This window comes from Dromiciops gliroides, chromosome 4, assembly GCF_019393635.1.
Source record: "Dromiciops gliroides isolate mDroGli1 chromosome 4, mDroGli1.pri, whole genome shotgun sequence".
NCBI lineage: Eukaryota > Metazoa > Chordata > Mammalia > Microbiotheria > Microbiotheriidae > Dromiciops > Dromiciops gliroides.
This window is the reverse complement of record NC_057864.1, coordinates 177451057-177476661: the sequence shown is the minus strand read 5'-3', so window position 1 is coordinate 177476661 and position 25605 is coordinate 177451057. Positions and strand designations below refer to the sequence as shown.

The window sequence follows — 25605 nt, the reverse complement described above, 5'->3', positions numbered from 1 at the left end:
CCTCCAGCCCTGGCACTTTATCTACTGTAGCACCTAACTACCCCTACTAGATCTTAGGCTTGTTATTTTTGCTGTGCTTCTAGAACCTTGTCATTACTACAAGGGATTATACGTATTTTAGGTATTGCATCCCTGACAGATTCTGGGAAAGTTCACTGCCTCTAGGGGATACAATGGAAGACATATAACCTGCTTGTCTAGTATGCTAAGGTCAATTTCTCATTAATATTTTACTTTTTTCTCTGAGTATTGCAAAGCCCCCCACAAAGCTGCTAATCCTCAGTGGTTTGGTTCTTAATGAATCCATTAATTTTGTGTGCAGTTGTATAGATTCATTAATCTCCAAACTTTCCATGCCTTGTCTCTCCTCCCCCCTTCCTTGCCTCTCATCATTGATTATATTTCACCAAGGTTATATAAATATTTTGCCTTTTTTAAACCAACAAATAGATTCATAAAGTTCAGGCTTGACTTGGAGTCCATGATGAATCTCCCCAGATAGCTATGTAACTCTCCTGGCTCAAGGTTGGTATTTGCATAAGACTCTTCTCATTTGTGGAGAGAATGATTACTAGCTGCTCTATTTTGCCACTTTGTGTGACAGAGCTTGAAGCTTGAAGCTTGAAGCCTGAAGCCCAAAGCCAAAAACATCAAGTGTCTCTCCTCTCCTAACCTTTTACCAACTCTAATCCTCATTCAGGCAGAGATATGAGTAATGGGTCTCTCCACCAATAAGAATAGCCTTATGCAAATGCCTACATTGAGCCCCAGGTTAAGTAAACCTTTACAGAATTATTTCTTCAATAGCTCTAACATTGGCAATGGTGTGTCTGAACTCCTCTCTAGTTCTAAATTCCATGATTCTCATTTTACAGATGAGGAACCTGATCCTCAGAGTGCTCTAGTGACTAGCCTAGAATTGAACAGTTAGTCAATAGTGCAGGTGGCACTACGTTCCTAGTTGTCTGACTTCAAGGTGCCTACCAGCACTATGAGATAAGCAAAGCCTAGGAAGATTGATGGAGATTGTCAAATCTGAACAGCAGGTGGGTATGCTAAGGAGGGATTGTTTGGTACTTTAAAGCTGACACTGTGCTGAGTAACTGAATTAATGCTTCTATTAACTGTGGAGTATCTTAATCCTAGTTTTTCCTTACCATTATAATAAAAACTACCATGGACAATGACTTGAATGCCTAAATGTTGAATGGCCAAAAATTGAACAGGGGACAAGGAGAAGGTGGGAACAAAACTGCAGGAAAAATTGGAGAAGAAGGTTGGAACTCAAGTATGTAATACCACTATCCTCCTCTTCTGGGAGTCCCAATGATTAATGAGTATAGCACATGAAAGGTTTGGACTGCACTGTTATGCCATCATTCATAAATCCCCATGATGCTGAAATTTCAGCCCATCCTTTCCCCATACCTTGGAGATGCCACACAGGGAACCATAATCTTGGCTTCATTGCCTCTTCACAGTTCTAAATCCATGTTTTATCCTATAGGCCTTTGAAGGACATGGATTTCCCACCTTCATTGCAAAATAAGCAACTGAAATCAAGTCAAGTGTGTCATTTGAAATATATTGGGGATGCCTATCCCTGTCCTAAGATATTGGGGAACTTAGCTGGGGTTTCTAATATATTGCTAATTATAAATTAGAGGCTATCGCACCAGTTTTGGACATTAAGCATTTATTAAGACATATTAAATGTTAGTAAAGAGAGAGCACATGGCTCCAGAATTCAGAATCCCTACATACCTAGATAGAGAGAGAAGAGAGGGGGGCTGAGTGGCTGCTTCCTTCAGTGTCCCAGTCAAGAGAGTGCATGTGTGAGAGAGTGTAAGCTTCCTGTGGTCAGGAACAGAGGTGGCCCTTACACACTGCTCAAAGCTAATTGACTAGCGTCATTCAAATCTATTGGTTTACTGGACTTGAGGGTGGTCCATATTAAAATGAGCAGCACATGCTGAGGTCAGAGTCCAGAGAACAGACCCTTTGAGGGGAAAGGCTTTCAGGTAGGTGTGGTTTTAATTTCTATTGTCTACTGAGTGTTTGAGTCATTCTGATCTCCAACTCTATTGATCCTGGGCTAGCTCTGAGAAACTAGTCAGGCCTCGAGTGTGTGCGTGGGGGATGTCTCTGGGTCCCTCCAAAACCCCATTATTAATAATTTTCTCTCACAAGGGAAAAATACAGAAAAAAAGGAATTGAACATCAATTTTCTCATTTGGTTCCTTTCAGAGTAGATGTTTCTTATTGGTCCTCAGTATGACCATCATTGCTTATGTATTCTCAGTTGTGACTCTTCTAGGGGGTAGGAAAGGAGAGCTGAAAATACATAGGAAGATGACCAAGATTGAGGACTCCCAACACCCAGCATTGGGGTTGTATGGGGTATCATACCATATAATAATTTTTCCCCATATAATAATAATAGTTCATATTCCTATGGTAATTTTTGGTTAAACAAAATGTTTTCCTTACAACAAGCCTGTGAGGTAGGTAAAAATTATTAGAGTTAATGTAAATATTATCAGTCCTATTTTATAGGTAACAAAATTGAGGCTTAAAGAGGTTCCATTGAATAACTGTCAGAATGAGGGCTCAAAGTTAGAAAGAAAGAGGATTTGAACCCAAGTCTTCTGACCTCAGGATGGATCTTCCTTCTTATACACCATTCTGCCTGGGTCTCAGATAAAAATTATCCTCTTCCCCCCCTTCCATCAGCCCTTCTTTTAATTACTTATATTTGTATGTGCCACATAACTGTTTCCACAATACAATAAAAATTGCTAAGGACATGGGAAAAAGAGAAATAAGTTTATTTATGTTTTTCTCCAAAGGGCTGGGCTTCAGTACAGGAGGTCAGAGGGTTGCAGCCTATTTTATCATTATTGTACTATACACTACTTTCTCCTCTGGGTACTTCTTTGTCTCCAAAGCTGTGTTCTGGTTGTCCATGGGAAAAGTTAAGATGGAGTATGTAACAGATTGTTCTTGAGCAGTCATCTGTAGAGAGAAAGGGAGTATGTTTAGGGGACCAGGGGAAGGAGAGAACAAGAGAAATGAACAGTTAGCTTAGAGTAGTGTTTCTCAAGAACTTAGGGAATTTGAGAACAGGCATGACTTATTTAAGACTTCAACCCATAAAACACCACTGATGTGCTAGCAAAGGTTTTCCTACTAGTGGCCTTTTCTGAGACAGATAACTGATATGGCTGTTCCTCCTCATATATCCCATACTCCTTCCTTAGCCCATCTATGTCTATCCTTGATTTGTAAGTGGGAGATCACAAAGTATGTTACATACCCAGCCTAACTTGTCTTCATTAATCCCTTGACCAAGGCAACTGCTGGATGGACATACTGAGTTAGGCAGGAGAAGAGTCAGATAGTACAGATGGGAAGGTGAGGAAACCCACATATAGAGAAGTTAAATGACTAATGACATCACACAGGCAGAAAAGGATTGTGGTAGAAGCAAATTTAGGAATTCCTGTTTGAATCAGCACCTGTTTCAGGGACAGTGATTCTGCATTGCTCCTGACCTGAACCTGGCAGTCAAAACTTCATAGTCCCTATAGCTAGGCTTTCTGCCCTTTTCTTCTCATCCCTCATAATTATCCCTGCTAATCTATTTTTTGAAAACCTTCCCCCATATCTTTCCTTTTATAGCACAGGAATCGATTTCTTTCAATTTTCACCACATTCTCTCCCCAGCCCACATGCCACAGAAGTTAGAAATGTATACAAAATTAAAGGTTCAAAAGAAACCATTGAGGGTTTCTTTTGAAGAATCAAACTTCATTGATTCTATAATTCTACAATAAGATTACCTAGAGTCTGACTTGATGTTTCTCTCTTGGGTTATCAGGGAGGGAGGGGAGTCCCTCCAGAGCACTGGGCTGGGACTGGGGTCTCAGGTTAGTTTCAAGCTTGAACTCTGACTAGCTGTGTTGTTGTGGGCAAATCATATAACTTCTCTGTGTCTCAGTTCCCTCAGCTATACCATGGGGAAAATACCCTACCCCTTCCCTCCAGAAGGAATCTTGCGTAGAGAAGTAATAAGGTCAGACTACTCTAGAGGACTTGAGGACATTTCCTCTGTCACTGGGTGCTCATGCAGGTCAAATCCACAAATTATAGGTTTTCCACAGGGTTCCATCCTGGCCCCATTTTTTCTCCTCCCTCTATACTACTTCATTTGATGATCTCATCAGCAACCATGTAATTTAATTACCATCTCCATGCTTATGATTCTCAAATCTACCTATCCTGCCCGAACCTCTCTGTTGACCTCCAGTTTCACATTCTCCAACTTCCTTTTAAACCTTTTGAACTGAATATCTAGTAGAAGCCACCTTAAACTCAATATGTCCCAAAATGAACTTATTACCTTTCTCCCTAAACCCTACCCCTTCCAAACTTTCCTATTACTGTGGGGTATACCACCACCCTCCCAGTCACCCAGGTTTGTGACCTAGTTGCCATTCTCAACTCATCAGTATGGTTCACCCCTCATTTCCAATCTGTTGCCAAGACCTGTCAATTTCACCTTTGCAATACCTCTTGAATGTGGTCCCTTTTCTCATCTGATACAGCAAACCATGGTGCGGGACTTTATCATCTCATGCTTGGATTATTACCAAAGCCAGCTCTCACACTCCCCACTTCCCCACTTCCTCACTCCAATCCATTCTTCATTCAGCCACCCAAATGATTTTTTCCTAAAGTGCAGGTCTGACCATGTCATCTCCCTACTCCATAAATTCCAGCGGCTCCCTATCAACTACAGGATCAAATACAAAATCTTCTCTATGGTTATCAAAGCCCTTCATAAGCTAGCTCCTTCCTCCCTTTCCAGTCTTCTTACAATTTACTTCCTGCCAGGTACTCTTTGATCCAGTGACACTGGCCTTCTTGCTGTTCCACAAACAAGACACTCCATTTCTTGGCTCTGGGCTGTCCTCAATACCTGGAATACCATCCCTCCTTATCCTACCTCCTAGCTTCCCTGGCTCCCTTTAAGTCTCATTTAAAATTTCACCTGTTAGAAGAAGTCATTATCAATGCCATCTTAATTCTTGTACCTTCCCTCTGTTAATAATTTCCCCTCTTATATTGTGAGCTCCTTGAGGGCAGGGACTATCTTTTACTTATTTTTGTATTCCCAGCACTTAGCACAGTGCCTGGCACATAATAGGTCCTTAATTAATTTATATTGGATGATTGGTCAGCATGCAGAAATATAACCAGACTGTGCCAGTCAGTGCCAATGGCATGGGGTTGTATCCAGTTTGGTGGTGAAAGAATATCTCCATGACTCCCTATTTATGACCTAGAAGAATGTCCCCATCTGGGAGTTAGGACTAGAAATTCCATTATTGTTCTTGATGAACTAGGAGTACAGAAGTGATAGAAGACCACCCCTTTGGTGTAAGAGTCCTTGACATTGGAGTAATTTTGTCTTCTTCCTGACCTAGAAACAATGGTACTGGGGAATTCCATGCTGTGTATCAGTCCTTCCTGGAGTGCTGCTGTCCATATTTTTCTAGCATGGGGAAGACCAATGTGTAGTACTGTTCTCTAAACCTTGCCCCTCTATGATATGACAAATGATGTAATGAGCTACCAGAGTTTTCACCCTCCTAAAAATTTTACCTGTGAATCATGCATTTTAAAAGAGGTCTTTATTCCTCTCCAAAACTTATTCAGACTTCCACCATTCTCCAGAAACCTCCCCATCCTGGAAGGTCACCCCAAGAGCCCTGATATTCATACATTGGAAGAACCCTCCACTCCTGCAGCATCTCCCTCTGATTGACCAGCTCCTTCAGAACCTTCATTGAAGGAAGGTACCAGGCCAACCATACCTTCATTCCTCTCCAGGCTGTGCTCTGAATTTTCTGTGCCATACTTTCCTCATCCTGTCACCCATCCCAGCCCTAGGGTTGGTTCCCCCCTGACCCTTTCAACTTCTCCCAACAGAATGTAAGCACCTTCAAATAAGGGACTCTTTCTGCTTGCTGATCATATCCCCAGTGCTTAGCACATAGAAAACACTTAGTAAATGCTTATTGATTTAAGTATATTTGCTTTCATTGTAGGGGACCCACTTCAGAGGGAATCAGGTAGAATGATACAATGCAAAGAGGGCTGGATTTGGAATCATAGGACCTGGGTTCAAATCCTACTTCTATTATTATCAGTGTGAGATCTTGGGCAATCCACCTAGCTTGTCTAAGCCTCACTTTCCTTATCTGAAAAATTGTGGGGTTGAGCTAGATGGCATCTAAGGCTCCCTTCTAGAGCTAGATCTATGTAGGTGATTTACCCTGTACTAAGAACTCAAGTTGAACTTCAATGAAAGTCAGATATCAAAGTGAATCTAGGCAAAAACCAAAAACTAGAACTTAGGAACAAAACAAAAACAACAACACTCCCCCCCCCCCCCTAAACACACAGGAGCATTGACAGTTCCTGACCAGGACTGAGTATTGGCATTCTTAAGCCACAGGTAAGACTGTATTCCCAAGACACCCCCACCTTTCCTCACTGATACTATAACTCAATCTGTAGTCCCAGTCATATCTCAAGGCGTGGGCACCAAGGCCACTAAGGGACCTTGTGTGGGTAAAAAAACCCCAACATATTTATTATAATTTTTCCATCTTGTGTTGGCCACACCAAAAGCTGCTGACTCCAGTCCATGACATCAAATCTGCTCAGGTTTTGGTGATATTGCCTTTTCCAAGATGCATTTAAAATCCTTAGTACAGGGGATGGGAGTTATTGTAAGTAGGACTGAGGCCATAGGTAAAGATAGGAAGACTAGTACTTACCACAGCGCTGTATTCTACACCTGGGTGGCTTTGGATAGATGGATCCCGATTTGAGGGTCTCTCCGGTAGCTCCAGATTCACATAACAAAGTTCTTCATTCTGCTGCTTGGGAGCAATGCACAGGGGCTTGTCAGCACAATTGGACAGTGCCATGTAAATGGCCAGACCCAGAATTCTCACTGAGGGTTATCTCCTCTCTCCTGGCTGACCCAGGACTCTGCCTACTGACTCTCCATCTGAATGCCCTATATATCTTCCCATAGCCTTTGTGTCTTGCCTCCAAATTCATCCCAGCTCTTTTTGGACCAGGCAAAAGCCTAGTTAGATTGTTATCCCTTATCTGCAGACTTTTCAGAATAAGAGAGGAAGGTGGTAATTTGAGCCCCTGAGCACAATGCCTATGGCTCTGAATCGGGAATTATTGCTGCACCTTCTTTGTTAGACCTAGGGATAGAGATTGAGCCTCTGGTTGCATTAGCAGAATGAACTTTCTTTAGCAAGACAAGGTCAGTACCTTCTCTGCAACATAGTGTCTTAAAGATTCCCAGGGCCCTGAAAGGCTGACTGGTCTAAGACCCCACAAACAGCCTGAGGCCAGCCTTCTATCTATTATGCCATACCACCTCTCTACAGGTGGATCAACATAAGGGGAGAGTCTACTGTGCCATGGGACATTATATAACTACATTCTCTGCTTCTTTGCTTATCAGGGAAAGAATGAGGGGAGGGGGATCTCAATTTCCCTCAGAACATAGTTTCTCTTACCGGAGTAGAGTACGGGAATACCATGGACTTCTCACCACCTGAAAAGAAACAGGGATGGTTAGGAGTCACAGAGTTATTTCCATAGATGACAGAGGGCTGTCAGGGTGGAAGATGAGTAAGCTGGGTCAGGATGATGAGGGTTGGAGGGGAAAGAGAGAACATTCAGTGCGTTCATGTGACAGCTCTATTCTCTTCAGGACCAACCTTAAAGACTTCAGCCCAGGAGTGAATAATCTTGTTCAGTCAATTGGTTTGGCCTGAAGAATAAGGATGGGCTCAGAAGCAGAGTCATTAATTAAAAGGAAAAAAAGGGAAGCAGGACATGGTGGAGGAAAGGCAGGGACAATCTACCCTTGAAGGAATATGTCTATCTTTAAAGAAAAGCTCCTTGAGGGATCTGATACTGACCTTTTTTATTTCTCCTTATGGTCATGGATCTAGACCTGGACAGGACATCATGGGTCATTTAGTCCAGCCCCCTCATTTTAGAGCTAGGGAAACTAAGGCCCAAGTAACTTGCCTAAAACAGTGGATAATGCACCGGCCCTGGATTCAGGAGGACCTGAGTTCAAATCCAGCCTCGGACACTTGACACTTACTAGCTGTGTTCCCCTGGGCAAGTCACTTAACCCTCATTGCCCCCTTCCCCCCAAAAAAACGGCCAAGTAACTTGCCTAAGATTCTAGAGAAGGAAGTGTTAGACATAGGATATGAACCTAGATTCTGTAACTTGTACTCTTTTCCCTATATCTAGCTATCTTCCTCTGGAGAGGACTCATGATTTCATTGTTATATAGGACTTTTCATGAGGAAACTCTCTTTATTTACCAAGAGAGAGCAGCACCCACTCTACAATTTATCATCTTAGACCAGGGGTTCTTAACCTGAGGTTCTTGATCTGTTTTTTGTTTTATTAATTGATTACTTCATTTCATCATAACTAGTTTCCTTTGAAATTCACACACACACGCATACACACACACATATGTATACAATTATTTAAAGACATTGTTTGGAGAAAGGGTCCTTTTGAAATCTATCTATATTATTTTATGTACTTAAAAGACATTGTTTGGAGAAAGGGTCCTTTGAAATCTATCTATATTATTTTATATACTTAAATGACATTTTTTGGAGAAGAGGTCCATAAGCCCCACCAGAGTACCAAAGGGGTCCATGCCACAAAAAGGTTAAGAACTTCTGGATTAGAAAGTTGCCCAAGGGCATCAAGAAGTCATGTGACCTGCCTAGGAGTTACACAGCCAGTCCATGTCAGTGGTGGGTCTTAACTCTAGGTCTTTCTGACTCTTAGATCCACTCTCTCTCCACTATCATTTATTGCTTCTTTTGAGGCATATCTCAAGCCCAAGATGACCACCCCTCTTTCTTTAGCTAGCCCACTATTGAAACCACTCAAGCTGGAGAGATTTACATTCTTCCTATTGTTAAAGTTCTTCAACTTAATCATCTCCCTTGGGATCACATTTCAAGAAATCATAATCATGATTTCCCATGGTGTTCAGCATAAAGTTTACAGTGCTTTTACCTGTGGTAAGCATTTAATAAATGTCTTTTCATTAATTCATTTACTCACTCATTGTCCTAGGAGATGTGTATTTTTTTCAGCATAGTTCTGTTCTCTCATACCTCTGTCCCTGTCAAAGAGGAGGATGAAAGACTTTTTTTTTTTTTTTAGTGAGGCAATTGGGGTTAAGTGACTTGCCCAGGGTCACACAGCTAGTAAGTGTCAAGTGTCTGAGGTCGGATTTGAACTCAGGTCCTTCTGAATCCAGGGCCAGTGCTTTATCCACTGTGCCACCTAGCTGCCCCAAGATGATTATAATTCTAAAAAGCTCCATGTCTCTGTAATTCACATTCCTCTCTGGAACTCAATACGCTTTTCTGTAAAAATGAAGTCATAAGCTTCTGTCCCAAATATTTATACTCCTCTTATGCCAAAGTTCAGTGTAGGTGGAGCCAGAAAGTGATAAAAACCTATGTTACTTAGTGATGTAAATCTAGATAAATGGAAGGATGGTTCCATTCAAAAATATAAGTGTAAGTAAAGTCCTATACTTAAGTGTCTGAGGCCGGATTTGAACTCAGGTACTCCTGACTCCAAGGCCAGTGCTCTATCCACTGCGCCATCTAGCTGCCCCAGGATGAAAGACTTTAAAAGGGGGTTGTGGTTGAGTAAAGGGTTGTTCACAAACTTGCCCAGTCAGGTACAACTACACACTTAATTCTGTAGGCAGAGTGTCATACTGGGATTTGGGATGGTGGCAAGGAATGTGGTGTGATACCACTTGGATGTGACAAAGAATCATAAGGGAAAGATATGATCCTTGATGTCTAGTAGCCCTGATCTATAAAGGGAGACATTTTACCCACATATTAAAAATATATACATCAAAAACATATTAATAGACATGAAGCCCATTTTAGATAGGTTCATATGAATCTTAAACTATTTCTTGGTGCTTTCTCTTATGGACAGAATCCTAGCTTAACAGCCTGACATGCTCTGATTTTTCTTTGTGTATTTTTGGGGAAAATAATTAATACCACTACTACTAATAATAATTTCTACAATACCCTCCACATATCTCATTGGTTTCCCACAACAACCTTTGTGGTGGTATTATTATCCCCATTTTATAGATTCGAAACTGAGGCAGAGGTTAAATGACTTAATCAGGGTCATACTGCTATGGCATATCTGAGGTCAGATTTGAACTCAGGTCTTTCTGATTCTAGGACCAGGTCTCTAGCCACTATGTCATCCAGGGAAGGGGTCCATGTTCTTGGGGCTATTTGACAAGCCAAAGGGAAGCCACTGCCCCTGCTTGACAGTTAAGCCTATGACACTTTGCTGTTTCATTTCCCCTCTGAAATTAGGGGTATCTCTTAGGCCTTCTTAACTTTGGGGCTTTGAGTAACATATAGGCTGCTCTCTTCCCTAATTGGAAACCTGGTCCCCAGACACTGTTCATGTCCAAAACAATGATTTGCTTAAAGATGATAGGATCCCCTATTTGACTCCCAACCCTTCTATTCAAGATTAGACCCTGGACCTCACTTCCTACATCTCTCACTGACCAGGATAAGTTGATGTTAGGTTGGTGTTGGGTGGAATTTGCTGGAGTGATTGGACTGACTAAAGGTGGACAGGGTAGTCTAGTCAGGCTTCCTAGAAGAGGTATCTTTTGATTAATAATATATTTTTTCTTTTTTTTTTTTGTGGGGCAATGGGGTTGAGTGACTTGCCCAGGGTCACACAGCTAGTAAGTGTTAAGTGTCTGAGGTCGGATTTGAACTCAGGTCCTCCTGAATCCAAGGCCAGTGCTCTATCCACTGTGCCACCTAGCTGCCCCTTGATTAATAATATTTTTGAGAATAAGTTTGGGAGTAGCAGAGAGGAGAGAAGCTCTTCTTAGAAGGAAGGAGGAGATAAGTGTGAATTGAGTATGAAAAACTTCAGGTAGGTTGAAAAGGTTTACCTAACTATACCCCAGGGCTTGGGGCAAAATAAGGATGCCAATTGGCATGGGAGTCTTGTAGTCCTAAATCAGGAATTTAGTTTTTACATGAAAAGTTTTACTGGGAGCTATTTTTTCCAAACTGGATAAATGAGATCATTGGACCCTTGGAGAAAAGTGCCCAGGCTACTTGTGCCCTAAAGTTGAGTAGGTCTGAGAAACACTTCTACATAATTGATTAATTGTGAAGTTGGAGGAACATGATACAAACCTAGCTACCAAATAGAGGAAATAATTCTTCAGCCTGAGCTTCACTCAGGCTGAGTTTCTCTCAGATTACTGAGAACCGACTACTTCCTTCCCCAAAGGCCAAGAATACATAGTGGGAAACCAGGGCATGTGAGTGAGGCTGTGTTGTCTGAAGTGGAGGGGGGAAGGCTAGAAGGGAAATTCCCCATGTAAAGGATGGTGAAGATCTATTTTTATCCACTTCTGAAGACAACTTCCCATGACTTTTGTGTTGAGTCTCTTCTTTCAGAGAGCCTTAGAAGTTGAGAGGGGCTATTAGTAAAGCATCCTCCTCACCCCAAACCACTAATGTACCAAGGAGTGCAAGGTGAACTTAGGTGGCTTACTATTGGATATACATCCTAGGAAAGGGAAGAGAAAGGATAGAGAGTCCTGGTGGAGGGGAAAAGATTAACAGGGTATCTGGAAAGCAATTTGAAAAAAGTTACAAAATTGCATAACCTTTGGCCCGGAGGCCCCTTTACTTGGTGTATAAAACAAAGGAATCAAAGAAGGAGGAGAAGGCCACATATGTACAAAAATATTTATTCCAGCTTGTTATCTTGTGGCAAAGAATTAGAAATTAGAATCTAAGCCAATTATTTGGGTAATGGCTAAGCAAATTATGATATATGAATGTAATGGAATACTACTACTCCATAAGAAATAATAAAGGGGATGTTTTATATGAAATAGGAAGATTTGTATGAATTGATGTAAAGTGAGAACTAGGAAAACAATTTATACTAAAACATTAATATTGTAAAAATGAACAATTCTGAAAGACTTAAGAACTCTAACCATGATTTCAGAAGACCAGGGATAAAAATTGCTACCTCATGACAGAAAGGTGATGGGACTAATAGACACACAATTTTGGACATGACCAATATGAGTATTTTTTTTCTTGACTATTTCTCTTACAAGTTTTTTTTTTAATGGAGGAGGAGAGGAGGGAAGGGAGAGACAATAAATACTAGGTAATTGAAAAAAATCAACATAAAAAAAGACATGTTCTGGGGTGGTACACTCACCCTTCTTTTGTTTCTCTACCAATCTCCAAGCCAAAACCAAAGCTCCTGCCAATGAAATGATTAATAGACCCAGGATCAAGAGCAGTACTCCAGGCTTGCCAAGAATCCCTGATCTATTGGGAAAAAAAAATCCAAAGTAGTCAATGGTCTAATCCCTTCCTCTACCCCTCCCTCTTTCACGTCCAGGAACACATCCCAGTCTCAGTTACACTTGGAAAACTGACCTGCCAGAGATGGCCTGATGATTAAAATCAACACTTGGAGAATGATGTAAAGAAAAACTTAATGGGAATCAAGAAGGCTCTCTTGTTAACTAATAACCAAATACAGAGCCAGCACCTGGCCTTATTTTTTGCCACAGGGGCAAGGGATCCTGAGTTAAGGGGTCCCCAACCTGAACATCAGCTAGGGGAGAAGTATAGCCAGGTTGAGAAGACCAATGTGAAGATACAAGATGAGCCTTGATAATCATTCATGAGAGTAAAAGTATGTTCCCAGTTCTGGACATAAATGTATTGTCCACATTGGGACATGTAGTGGAGAGGGTGTTGGACTGAGGCCTAAGAGAACCAAGCCTTTATCCAAGCTTTGCCATTCAATTGTTGTGTGACCTAGAAGAAATAATTTCCTCAGCTCTGGGACTTGGTTTTTTCCCCCCTTCAAATTAAGTAAATTTAAATTAAGGTTGCATTAAGTGCTCTCTAAGATCCCTTTTCCCTCTGACATGTTATGGTTTTGTGACTCTTTCTTTTTTTATTTTTTTAAATTTATTTTTTATTTTTTGGTGAGGCAATTGGGGTTAAGTGACTTGCCCAGGGTCACACAGCTAGTAAGTGTCTGAGGCCGGATTTGAACTCTGGTACTCCTGAATCCAGGGCCGGTGCTTATCCACTGCGCCATCTAGCTGCCCCGTTTTGTGACTCTTTCAATCTGTCAATCAACGAGAATTTTTAAAGTACCTAAACCAGGCATTGTTTTATTTTTATTTTTATTTTTATTTTTATTTTTTTATTTTAGCAGGGCAATGGGGGTTAAGTGACTTGCCCAGGGTCACACAGCTAGTAAGTGTCTGAGCCCAGATTTGAACTCAGGTACTCCTGACTCCAGGGCCGGTGCTTTATCCACTGCGCCACCTAGCTGCCCCCCCAGGCATTGTTTTAAATGCTGAAGATACAAAGAAAGACAAAAATATTAAAAAAAAAATTAGTCTATGCTCTTTGTGAGTTTACATTCAAATGCAGGAGACAGCATGCAAATCATTGGGTAAATAAGAGACATACAGAGAAGGTGAAGGCACTAGCAGCTGGGGGGGGTGGGGAACCAGGAAAGGCCTCTTGCAGAAGGTAGTGTTTGAGCTAAACCTTGAAAAAATCCAAGAGATGTCAAGAGACAGAGGTGAGGAGGGAGAACACTCCAAGCATGGGGGAAGCCAATGCAAAAGCCCAAAGAAGAGAGATGGAGTATTATGTGCAAGGAATAGAAAGTGCATTTGTATCTCTGTATCACTGAGTGTGGAGGAGAGTAAAGTATGAGTAGACTAGAAAGGTAGTACAAGGTCCATATTGTGAAGAGTCGTAATGTTAAACTGAGTACCTTATATTCGATTCTGTAGGTAATAGGGAGCTACTATAGTTTATTGAGTAGGGGAATGACATGATCAAAACTGCATTACAGGAAAATCACCTTGGCAACTTTGTGGAGGATGGATTGGAGAGGAGAGAGTCCAGGAATCTAATTAGAGTCAGGAAGTCCAACTACAAGTCAATTGCAATAGTCCAGGTGAAAGGTGAATTAGGCTGGGTGAATGGAGAGAAGGGGAAATATGCAAGAGATTTTGTGAAAGTAGAAATGATAAGATTTGACAACTGATTGTATGTATAGTGTAAGAGAGTAAGGAGTCAAGTTTGCAAACCTGGGAAACCGAGAGGAGAATGATGCCTTTAACAATAACAGGGAAATTCAGAAAAGTGGATGATTTGGGGGAGAGATAATAAATGTATCCTTACTTTTGGATTTGCATGGGGTCAGAAATCTCTTCTGAGGTCTTTACTCCACCTATTTCCTTTATATCTGTCACCAGTATATCTGTCACCAGTATATCTGCTAGTGATATGGTTGTATATCTATTTGGGGCCACCGTGGATGCTAGAAAAAAGGAAAATTCAAATCAAGTCCAAGCCATTCTCTCTTTGTCTTTTCTCATGCAAATATTTGTATATTTTCATTTTAAATAGAGCTTATGATTCATGACAGCAGCGAGACAGATGACTCTGGGGGAGATAAGACCTCCTGGAATAAGAAGGGCTATCCTTCATCAAGTCCCACAAAATGTGTCTCAATCTGGGGTTCTTAACCAGGGTTCTTTGACTTTGTTCTTTAAAATTATTTTGATAACTATATTTCAATAAAATTGGTTTCCTTTGTAATCCTATGTATTTTATTTTATTCATTTAAAAATGTTCCTGAGATGGGGTCCATAGGCTTCATTAGACAGTCAAAGGGATCCAGGACACAAGATTAAGAACCCTTGGCATAGATCCAAGCAAAAGGCCACTTAGATAAATCTCAAGTTTCTACATAATTGTACTTCTAAATCTTCACCTGAAAGGTTGAAGCTTAGAGGGTTTATATAGAGAACCCTCCCTCAATTGATGGGTTACTCAATGGGGAGGAGCTGGAAGGGTAAGGAAAAAGTCAACACTGAGTGTTTGCAGAGAAGCCTTGAAGGTGGTTGGAGCAACTTCTCTGTCAACTTTGTCAGTCCTTTTTCTTTCTGGCAACAGTAGATATAACTCATGGTGCAGTGACCATTGGGAGGTGCCCTTTAAGAGGTCTGGACAAACTTCTTCCTTTGTTGCTTCATGACAATATGATCCAATGTGGTTCATTGGAAAGGGCATTAGAAGACCTGAGTTTGAATCCTGCTCCTGGTGTTTATTAGCCATGTTGGTGACCTAGAGCAAGTAATCTAACCACTCTAAGACTCAGCTTCCTCACCTATATATAAGGATAATAATACTTGTACAACTAAGTACTGTATAATAACCCTTGGGGAGAAAATCCTTGAAAATCTTAAAACTCTATAGAGATGTAAGATTTCTTTATGGTTACAAGAATAGAAGATTGAACACATAGTATACAGGAAGTGGCTAGATACTGGAGTCTATCAAGGTTTCTAGAGAGATTGGGGTTTGGTTTGGAATTACATGGAGATGAAAATCAGAATGAGACCTAGAACTTGAGTCTTTTCAAAGCCAGGGAACATCTCCCAGTTCTTAATTATGACTAGGTTACAGGCCACAGTACATATCACATTCCCCTCCCATCTCCCTGCCCAGGGGGATCATCAGCCTTTTGGGATGGAGGTTCAGACTTGTATAGTTCCAGGGAACCCAGGGCCCACTTCTGGGTAAGTTTCTCAGCTCAGCCTATGCCTGTGAGGGAACAGAGTGGGACTGGATGATTCAGCCACTCCAATGCAGCCAATACAGTGGAGGTCTTCTGGATCCCATTGATAATGACCTCAGGACTCATACACAATCTACATGGATAAACAGGTAAACAGGTAGCATACCTGTGCCCAAGCACACACACATTATCTTGAGTTGCCAACAACTAAATTTGGACTGGTTTTACTGCCTTAAATTGTGGGGGTGGGAGGTGGGGAATAACTCCTGGTTCCATAAGCCCTGGGGTCTGGGAGAAGTATCCCTCTTACCTGGAGAAACAACTATAGTAATTGTCAATATGTCATCTAAAAGAAACTGGTCAATCCCACACCAGTAGACTCCTTCATCAGCTTTAGTGAGGTTTTCCATGGTTATTATGAATGTTTGGTTTTCAGGGTGGTCTCTGACAGACACTTTTGATTCTTGAGTATTCATAGTTTTGATATTTGAGTATGTTGTTTCACAAAGAAAATGAAAGTTTTTTTTGCAGAAGTATTTACGGTTAGTCTTGTATTTTTCTTCATAGAAACACTGTACAGTCAGGGATTCTCCCACAATTCCTGTCACCTTGGTGGGGCCAGACAGAGACAAGCAATCTGGAAAACACAAGCCCATGTTGTCATATCCTCCTGTGCAAAGTCTAAACCTTAAAGACTTCATCAGAAACCAACACCATAAGCCATTGGAATGAAGTAAAAGCCAGGGAGACACTGGACACTATTATCAGATTCAGAGATAGAGAGGACCAGATGATCATGCCTAGATCTGGGAGCTGAAGCTTAGAGGCTTTGTTCTTTTTTTTTTTTCTTTTCCTGAGAGAAAGGAAAAGTGGAATACAGTACCCTCAGGAGAGGTGTTAGAAAAGCAGTACAATGACTATATTTTGTGACTTCACATAGGAAGCTGTCTTTAGGGGATGAGGAGACAAGGTGGTGAATTGGATAGAACACAAAATTAAAAAACAAGAGGCGTGGGTTATAGTTTTAATTCTGCCATTTTTACTTTGTGAAATCACTATTTCCCCACCTAGTTTCCTCATCCGTAAAAGGGAATGTTTGCAATAGAGTAATTTCTGGCCCCAACATCTATATCACTTGGGGCACCCCTCTTTCATACATGGAAAGTTCAGACAAAGATACTTTTGGTTAAAGTTATATTGTGGGCACACATCTACTCAAAACCACTTTTCTCTAGTCAGCTAGTGGATAATCTGTTCAAAGCAAAGGTATTTAATGAACTAGTATAGTAAGAAAAGTTACAATAAATGTTTTCAGTGATTTTTGAAAGATCATGCAATTATAAAAAGTGTGATTGTAGGACAGAAAAAAAGTGTCATAAACTTCAAAAAAGGGGTGGAATTTAGACTTTGTAAACCATAGGTCAGCAAGTATGAATTCAATTCCCAATAACATTCTAGGATACATTGCAAAAAAGATGTTTATAAACATCTAGAAATGGATTTTTTGACTACTGAGACAAAACAGTTTTCAACAATATCAGACTAATTTTGTTTCCTTTTTGACATGGTAGCTAGACAGGTAGATCAGAACATTTTCTTTTTCTTTTCTAATCTTTCTTTCTTTCTTTCTTTCTTTCTTTCTTTCTTTCTTTCTTCCTTTTTCTCTCTTCCTCCCTTCTTTTCTCTTTATCTCTTTTCTTTCTTTTTCTCTCTCTCTTTCTTTCACCATCACTTAGCACAGTTCCTGGAACATAACAGGAACTTAATAAATACTTCTTGTCTGACTTACTTGAATGTACCTTGCACATATAGCACTTAATAAATATCTAGGGGAGTGGGAGCAGGTCAATCAATGAATAAAGGAATGGAATCATTAATATGTTTGTCAAATTCACAAGTGACACATAATGTGTGGCACATACTAGGTGCTTAATAAATATTTATGGATTGATTGACACAACACCGGGGGTGATATCATGTTGATTAACAAAGGCCAGATACAAAAAGAAAATGACATATTAAAATGATGGGCCAAATCTAATTGAATGGAATTTAATTCAACAAATATTTATTAACCTCCTACTATGTACTGGAGAGATAAAGACAGAAACAATGAAAGACAATAAACATAGAAACAATGAAAGACAATCTCTTCCCTCAAGAAGCTTATAATCTCTCTCTTTTTTCCTTTTCATTGCAGAGGTGCTGAATTCTATTTAATTAATTAATTATTTTTTCCAGTTACATGTAAAGATAGTTTTCAACATTCATTTTTATAAGATTTAGAGTTCCATGGGGCAGAGCCAAGATGGCAGAGGAAAAACATTAAACGCACAGAGCTCTTGAAACAATTACCCCAAAAACAACAACAAAAGAACTCCTGGAGCAGAAAAACCCACAAAAATATGGGCTGAGATTGTTTTCTAGCTATAGATAGATTAAAGGGGGTCATTCTGGGCTGCAAGTAAAGTCCAACCCCTCGATCACACTGACAGAGACCCCAGGCATGCCGTACCAGAGGAACTTGCCCCCCAAGCCTCTGAATCAGCTGCAGCACCAGCATCTTCTGGAACAGAGCATGCGGTCTGGTGAGAGGGCTGAACGGCTAGCCTGGGGGGAAAGTGCAGGGGTATCACTGGGACCTAGGAGGATTTTGGCTGTCCCACTCCAGTGGGACACCAGGAAGAAATCCTGAGTGGCGGGAGGCCCAGGTTGGGGAGGGGAGCAGGCTCATTGAAACTAAAAACCCCCACAGTGCTCTGCTGGCTGGTTAACTACCAAGTTGGCTTGAGGTTATCTTTGGACCAGAGAACAGGCCAGGTGAGAGAAAAACCTGCCCTCCCTCAAACCAAAACACCTGGGACCCTCTGAAGCTGGGGACAGTAGTGTAGCCTAGAAGCAGGGTCCCCAGTGGAGAGTTAAAAGTCAAGTAAAAGATGAGCAAGGAAAGAAAGTTCAGAATTATAGAAAGTTTCTTCAGCGACAAGTAAGATCAAGGTGCACCCTCAGAAGAGGAAAACAACTGCAGGGCACCTATATCAAAAGCTTCCAAGAAAAATATGAACTGTTCTCAGGCCATGAAAGCTCTCAAAATGGACGTCGAAGACAAAGTAGGAAAGACAAAAGGAAGATGTAGAGAGAGGGAAGAAAGAATGGAATGAGAAATGAGAACAATACAGGAGAGTAATGAGAAAAAAGTCAACAGTTTGAAAAGTCAAATGGAAAAGGAGATAAAAAAGCTGTCTGATGAAAATAATTGCATAAGAATTAGGATTGAACAAATGGAAGCTAGTGACTTTATGAGAAACCAAGACATGGTAAAGCAAATCCAATTGAATGAAAAAATAGAGGGCAATGTGAAATATCTCCTTGGAAAAACAGCTGACCTGGAAAATAAATCCAGGAGAGATAATTTGAAAATCATTGGACTACCTGAAAACCATGACCAAAATAAGAGCTTAGACACCATCCTCCAAGAGATTGTGAGGGAAAATAGCCCTGATATTCTAGAAGCAGAAGCTAAAATAGAAATTGAAAGAATCCATTGATCACCTCCTGAAAGAGATCCCAAAAGGAAAACCTCTAGGAATATTATAGCCAAATTCCAGAACTCTCAGGTCAAGGAGAAAATATTGCAAACAGATAGAAAAAAGGAATTAAAATACTGTGGAGCTCCAATAAGGATAAAACAAGATCCAGCAGCATCTACATTAAAGGATCAGAGGGCATGGAATATGATATTCCAGAGGGCAAAGGAACTGGGACTACAGCCAAGAATCATGTACCCAGCAAAACTGATTGTAATCTTTCAGAGGAAAAAATGGGACTTCAATGAAAAAGAGGACTTTCAGGCATTTGTGATGAAAAGACCTGAACTGAATAGAAAATTTGACTTTCAAATACAAGACTCTGGAGAATAATAAAAAGGTAAATAGGAAAAAAGAAATCATGAGGGACATTAAAACGTTAAACTGTTTACATTCATACATGAGAAAATAATACTTCCAACTCATAAGAACTTTTTCAGTAAGGAATACACAGAGGACACAGGTCTGAACTGAATATGAAGGGATGGTATTTGTAAAGCATTTATTTTTTGTGTATCCTTGTTCTTTGTGGAGCAAACAGGGTGGGTTGTCTTATGTCTGGGGCTGGATTTGGGCTCTGGGCCTCCTGGGCCCAGGGATGGTGCTTTGTCCACTGTGACATCTAGCTAATCCATGATGACATCTTTAAAATAGGGTTGAGGGGTAGGAGGAATAGACTGTGGACTAGGGGAGGGCGAAGGGGAGAGGTAGCTCACATGAAGGAAACAAGAAAGAAGCTTATGGAGGGGAGGAGAAGAGGAGGAAGGAGTGGGGGAGTGAGTGAACCTTACTATCATCAGAATTGGCTCAAAGAGGGAATAACATACCTACTCAAGTAGGTATAGTAATATATTTTTGCCCTGAGGAAAAGTGGGAGGGGAAGGAGATGGAGGAGGGGGAAGAAGAGGGGAAGGAGGGAAGGGAAGTTTTGGGGAGGGAGCTGTAAAAAGCAAAACACTTTCAAGGAAGGTAAAAATGTTTCACATAATAGCACATGTATAACATATATTGAATTGTTTGATTTCATAGGGAGAGTTGAGGAGGGAGGGAGAAAGAAAAATTTAGAAAACAGAATTAGCTCAAAGACCTTAACCTCATCATAGTGGGCTCTAGGAGGGAATAACACACACACCCAATTGGGAGGAGTAATCTATTTAACCCTACAGGAAAGTAGGAGGGGAAGAGGATAAGGAGGGAAGGGTGAATGAAGGTAGGGTAGAGTGGGGGAGGGGCAGTCAGTAGCAAAACACTTATGAGGAGGAATAGGGCAAAATAAGATAGAAAATAGAGTGAATATCATTGGAAGGGAATAGGATGGAGGGAAATAGTTATGATGATTACTACAATGTCAAAAGGTATAGTACCTACTCTGCTGGGCTATTGTGAAAAAAATTCTTTGTCAAGTTTAAGGTAGTATATAAAAGTTGTGATGAACAGGATGCTATCAGAAAAACCTGGAAAGACCCACATGAACTGAAGCAGAGAAAAAAGTACTGTATACAAAATAACAGCAATAGTGTAGGATGATCTGCTGGGAAGCACGTGGTTATTTTCAGCAAGGCAATGGTCCAATATAACTCTGAAGAACTTATGAAAATTTCATTACACCTACAGAGAAAGAACTGATGGTATCTGAAAACAGACTGAAACACATTTTTTTTTTAACAATTCCTTAATCTGAAGTTTTGTTTTTATCTGTAATCTGTATTCTCTCACAGCCTAGCTAATGTAGAATTGTTTTCCATGACTACTCATGTATAATTTATATTGAATTGCTTTAGTTCTTGGAGTCGGGGTGGGAAGGGAGGGAGGAAGAGAAGTTGGAACACAAAGTTTAAAAAAAAATGATGTCAAAATTTATTTTTACATGTAATTTGTAAAATAAAATTATAAAAAAAAAATTAGAGTTCCAAATTTTTCTTCCTCCCTCCCTTTCCTCTCCCTTCCACAAGACAGCAACCAATCTGATATAGGTTGTATATGCACAATCCACAAGTACTCTTTTTTTAAAAGTCTGTGTTCAATAAATATCAGTTCTTTCTCTGGAGGTGGATAGTATGCTTCATCATTAGCCCTTTGGGATTGTCTTGGATCATTGTAATGCTGAGAGCAGTTGTCATTCACAATTGCTCATAGAACAATACTGCACAGTGGTTCTGCTTACTTAACTACACATCAGTTCATATGAGTCTTTCCAGGTTTTTCTGAAATCATCCTGCTTGTCATTTCTTATAGCACACTAATATTCCATTACAGTCATATACCACAGCTTGTTCAATCAATCCCCAATTGATGGACATTCCTTTGATTTCCAATTCTTAGCCATCACAAAGAGTTGCTATAAATATTTTTTGTACAAATTTTCCCCCTTTTCTCTGTTTCACAATTACTATTGTTAACTATTTCCCTCCATCCTATTCCCTTCCCCATGATATTTACTCTATTATCTTCTTTCACCCTATCTCTCCTCAAAAGGGATTTGTTTCTGACTGTCTCCTTCCCCAGTCTGCCCTCCCTTCTTTTGCCCCTCCCTCCTTATCCCCTTCCCCTCCTATTTTCCTGCTGATTGGGAGGTTTGGGGGTAAGTTTCTCTGGTGCAGCCTGCCTGGGCTGTATCTGTGTTAGTGCGATTGTGGGAGTGGACTCCACTCCCAGCTGGGCTTCCCCTTCTGCCTAACTTCCAAGGTGTCTTTAGCTGGAAAATAATCTCAACTATCTTTTTGTGGGTTCTGCTGCTCCAGGAATTTTTTCTGGCTATGTTTGGAGTTTTTTTGGGGGGTAATTGTGTCAGGAAGTCTGAGCAGTTACTGCCTTTCCTCCATCATCTTGGTTCTGCCAAGAAGCTTATTTTCTCTTGGTGGGATACAGCATATGAACCATTAAATAAATACAAGATAATTTGAAGAGGGAGAGAGCACCAGCAATTAGAAAAGGCTTCCTGAAGGAAGTGGCACCTGAACTGATCCTGGAAGAAGGCTGAGGATTTTCAGAGACAGAGCTGGGGAGAGAGTACATTCGAAGTAAAAGAAACAGTCTGGACAAAGGTGAGAAGCCATAGAGGGAATGGAAGGCCAAGTCATATAGTTTGATCAGAACACAGAGTACATGAAGGAGTGTGATAAGAGAAGCCCAGAAAGAATGCGGGAGCCAGACTGTGAAGGGCTTTAAAGGCTGGTGTAAATAGTTTGTAATTATTTCCTAGAGTCAATAAGACACCTGCCACTGGAGGCTTTTGAGCAGGCAAGTGGCATAGGCAGGCCAATGAATGAGGATTCTAATTATCATGGAAGCTGTGTGGAGGATTGATTGGAAAGGAAAGAAAATGGTAACAGGGAGGCCAATTAATTAGAAGGGTATTGCAATAGTCCAGGCAAGAGGTGATAAAGGCCTTGACTAGCATTGATCATTTGAGTGGAAAGAAGAACCTAGATGTAAGAGATGTGATGGAAATGGGATCAACAAGATTTGGTAACTAATTGGATATAGAGGTTGAAAGAGAGGGAAAAGTGAATCCCTTTCCTGCCCCTTAAGATGATTATATTTTTTTTTGTGAGACAATTGGGGTTAAGTGACTTGCCCAGGGTCACACAGCTAGTAAGTGTCAAGTGTCTGAGGCCAGATTTGAACTCAGGTCCTTCTGAATCCAGGGCCAGTGCTTTATCCACTGTGCCACCTAGCTGCCTCAAGATGATTATGATTCTAAAAAGCTCCATGTCTCTGTAATTCACATTCCTCTCTGGAACTCAATACGCTTTTCTGTAAAAATGAAGTCATAAGCTTCTGTCCCAAATATTTATACTCCTCTTATGCCAAAGTTCAGTGTAGGTGGAGCCAGAAAGTGATAAAAACCTATGTTACCTAGTGATGTAAATCTAGATAAATGGAAGGATGGTTCCATTCAAAAATATAAGTGTAAGTAAAGTCCTATACTTAAGTTTTATTTTATTTTAAATACATGGAAAAAACCAAGCATTTCCATAATATAGTATAATAAAAAAAAGACTGCACGTGAAATTGCAAATCTATTATGTACAGCTTGCTGTTCCTTTTAAATATATGTATGGGATAGGTGGACTTGAGTCAGTTCAGATTCTGAGGATGGGGTCTGGAAAGTACCCAGACCCAGTCCCTGTTATAGTCAGATCATTTTGTTCATGTTTAAGTCCATTGCTTATAATAGAAATCATGTATTTTGCCTTACTGAACCTGATGTACCCTGGTACCCCTTCCCCACCTCTGCCTACATTCCAAACCCCCAGTCCTTGTTATGGGTTAATTATGCTGTTACTATGACCAGGCAGGAGATGTCTCCCATTAGTACAAATATACCTAGTTACCTCTCCCTTTTCCATTCCTAAGTCCTAACTCCCCCTGGTATCAGCTCCTGGGACCATCACTCCCTTCTTCCCCATTGCCCCCCTTACCTGGGTGGAGTGGTTTGCAGTGGTTTCACCCCTCCCTTGGTTTGACCTTTTCCCCCTCCCCTTTCCCCCAGCTCTCAGACATAGCTGAGCATGTATCATACCCTGATCACAAGCTGAAAACACACCCTGCGTGAGACAGGATTGGATGTTAGATTGTGAGCTCACCCTGTGCATGAGGGGACCCCTCCTCAAAATCTCTATAAAAATCCAACTCATGAGGCCATTATTGCAGTCCTCATCTCTGGCATGGGGAAGCCCATTCTCATAAGAATGTAATAAATCTGCCTCTGCTTGACTTGGTGGTCTCCTCGAGTTATTTGGGTAAACTGAGGCAATTTTGTCGCAAACATATATAATAAAGTTCTGTAAATTTCATTTTCTTTTTCTCCCCTTTTTTTCTTCCCTCTCCCCTTCTACCCTTACCCCTGACCTAGAGATGGCTACCATTAGGCACAAATAGGTGTACACACACAGACACACAGACACACACACACACACACAGACACACAGACACACACACACATATATATATACACACACAGGTTAAAAAAATAAGCTTACAGGTATGAGATGAAAGTGACAAGTTAAGACAATGGTATGAATGGACAAACAAATACAAAGGAATCAATAGGGTGTCATAACAGCTAAATAGAGATTGCTCTCCTCAAGCTCCATTAAGAAAGGCAGAGGGAAATTTGACTGCTTAATTGTAGTCAGCTGTGGTTGGACCAGTGACAGTGGCCTCCTTGCTGATCCTCAGACAAGACACTCCATTTTCCAGCTCTGGGCACTTTCACTGGCCTGGAACACTCTTCCTCCTTATCTCTGTGTCTGTGTTTCCCTGCTTTCCTTCAAGTCCCAGGAAGCCTTTCCTGATCCCTCTTATTTCTAGTGACTTCCTTCTGTTGATTATTTCCAGCGTATCCTGTCCATGGCTTGTTCGTACCTAGTTGTTTGTATATTCTCTCCCTCATTAGATTGTAAGCTTCTTAAGAACAAGGACAGACATTTGCCTTTCTTGGTATTCCCAGACCATAGCCCAGAATCTGGCCGTAGTCGGCACTAAATAAAATACGACTGACATTTTAGGAAAAAGACAATCTGACAATCTGGAGCACATCCTGAGGGGATCAAGGTGGTCACTCAATATAGCCTTTTCTTGTTTTCACAAAGCCACGTTAGTTTCCTGAGTCTAAGTCCATATATATATATAGACTTCTTTGAGTATATCCTTTTTCCTCTGGTGTGACTCTGTCTGTTTTTGGCCCATTCTAAGTTCTGTATAGAACTTGGCTCTTAGTTTATCCTAGAATCTGCTGCTAGCTCCTCTCCCCTTGTCCCTGCCAGAAGGACTTTCCCAGCCTCACTCACCTTTTGGGCAAAGGAATAGCAGGATTGAAGTTAGGGGCAGAAGCAGCAGCGGGAGTCTCACTTGCTCGCTCATTTCCGTACTGGGTATTCAAACCATATTATCTTCAGTTCACTTCTCCAGTCTTTCTGATGTGCCCAGGAAGACACTTAACCAAGCCTCTGGCTTAAGTTTCTGTTTTTTCATTTAAATTAAAAAAACAACAGCACTCACACTTCCTCTTTTTACGCAACGGTTTATGGCAAAACATTTATGGAGTTGTTCAGAGGTAAAGAAGAAGGGAGATAAGAGGGAATAAGCATTTATATAGTGCCTACTATGTGCCAGGCGTGGTTTGCCCATCTCATTGTCCCCAACCCTTCTTTCTAGTTGAGCTAGGGCAACTTAATTTCATTCACTTCTT

General features: G+C 40.8%; 1 protein-coding gene across 2 annotated transcripts; it reads right to left on the bottom strand.

Annotated features, from left to right (window-relative positions):
- Window positions 1–2808: 2808 nt before the first annotated feature.
- Window positions 2809–25405, bottom strand: LOC122725506 (protein CD300H-like). Of its 2 annotated transcripts, none has more exons than XM_043962640.1 (7): window positions 25205–25405; window positions 16133–16459; window positions 14421–14559; window positions 12415–12527; window positions 7614–7651; window positions 6849–6953; window positions 2809–3015 (listed from the first exon to the last, which is right to left on the bottom strand). In XM_043962640.1, the coding sequence occupies exons 1-7, from the start codon at window positions 25275–25277 to the stop codon at window positions 2887–2889; spliced, it is 924 nt and encodes a 307-aa protein (XP_043818575.1). In that variant the 5' UTR covers window positions 25278–25405; the 3' UTR covers window positions 2809–2886. The 2 variants fall into 2 exon arrangements, with proteins under 2 accessions (XP_043818575.1, XP_043818577.1); XM_043962642.1 differs by having other exon boundaries at window positions 6849–6950.
- Between the last annotated feature and the right edge of the window lie 200 nt (window positions 25406–25605).

Bases quoted from the DNA above. Each gene is read 5' to 3' on its own strand.
- LOC122725506 (XM_043962640.1), bottom strand. From the start codon at position 25,277: ATGAGCGAGCAAGTGAGACTCCCGCTGCTGCTTCTGCCCCTAACTTCA. The intron at 14,560-16,132 runs GTAAGAGGGATA...CCTTTTTTCTAG, and splicing joins TACTATAGTTGTTTCTCCAG to CATCCACGGTGGCCCCAAAT. The intron at 6,954-7,613 runs GTAAGAGAAACT...ATTGCTCCCAAG, and splicing joins TATTCCCGTACTCTACTCCG to CAGCAGAATGAAGAACTTTG.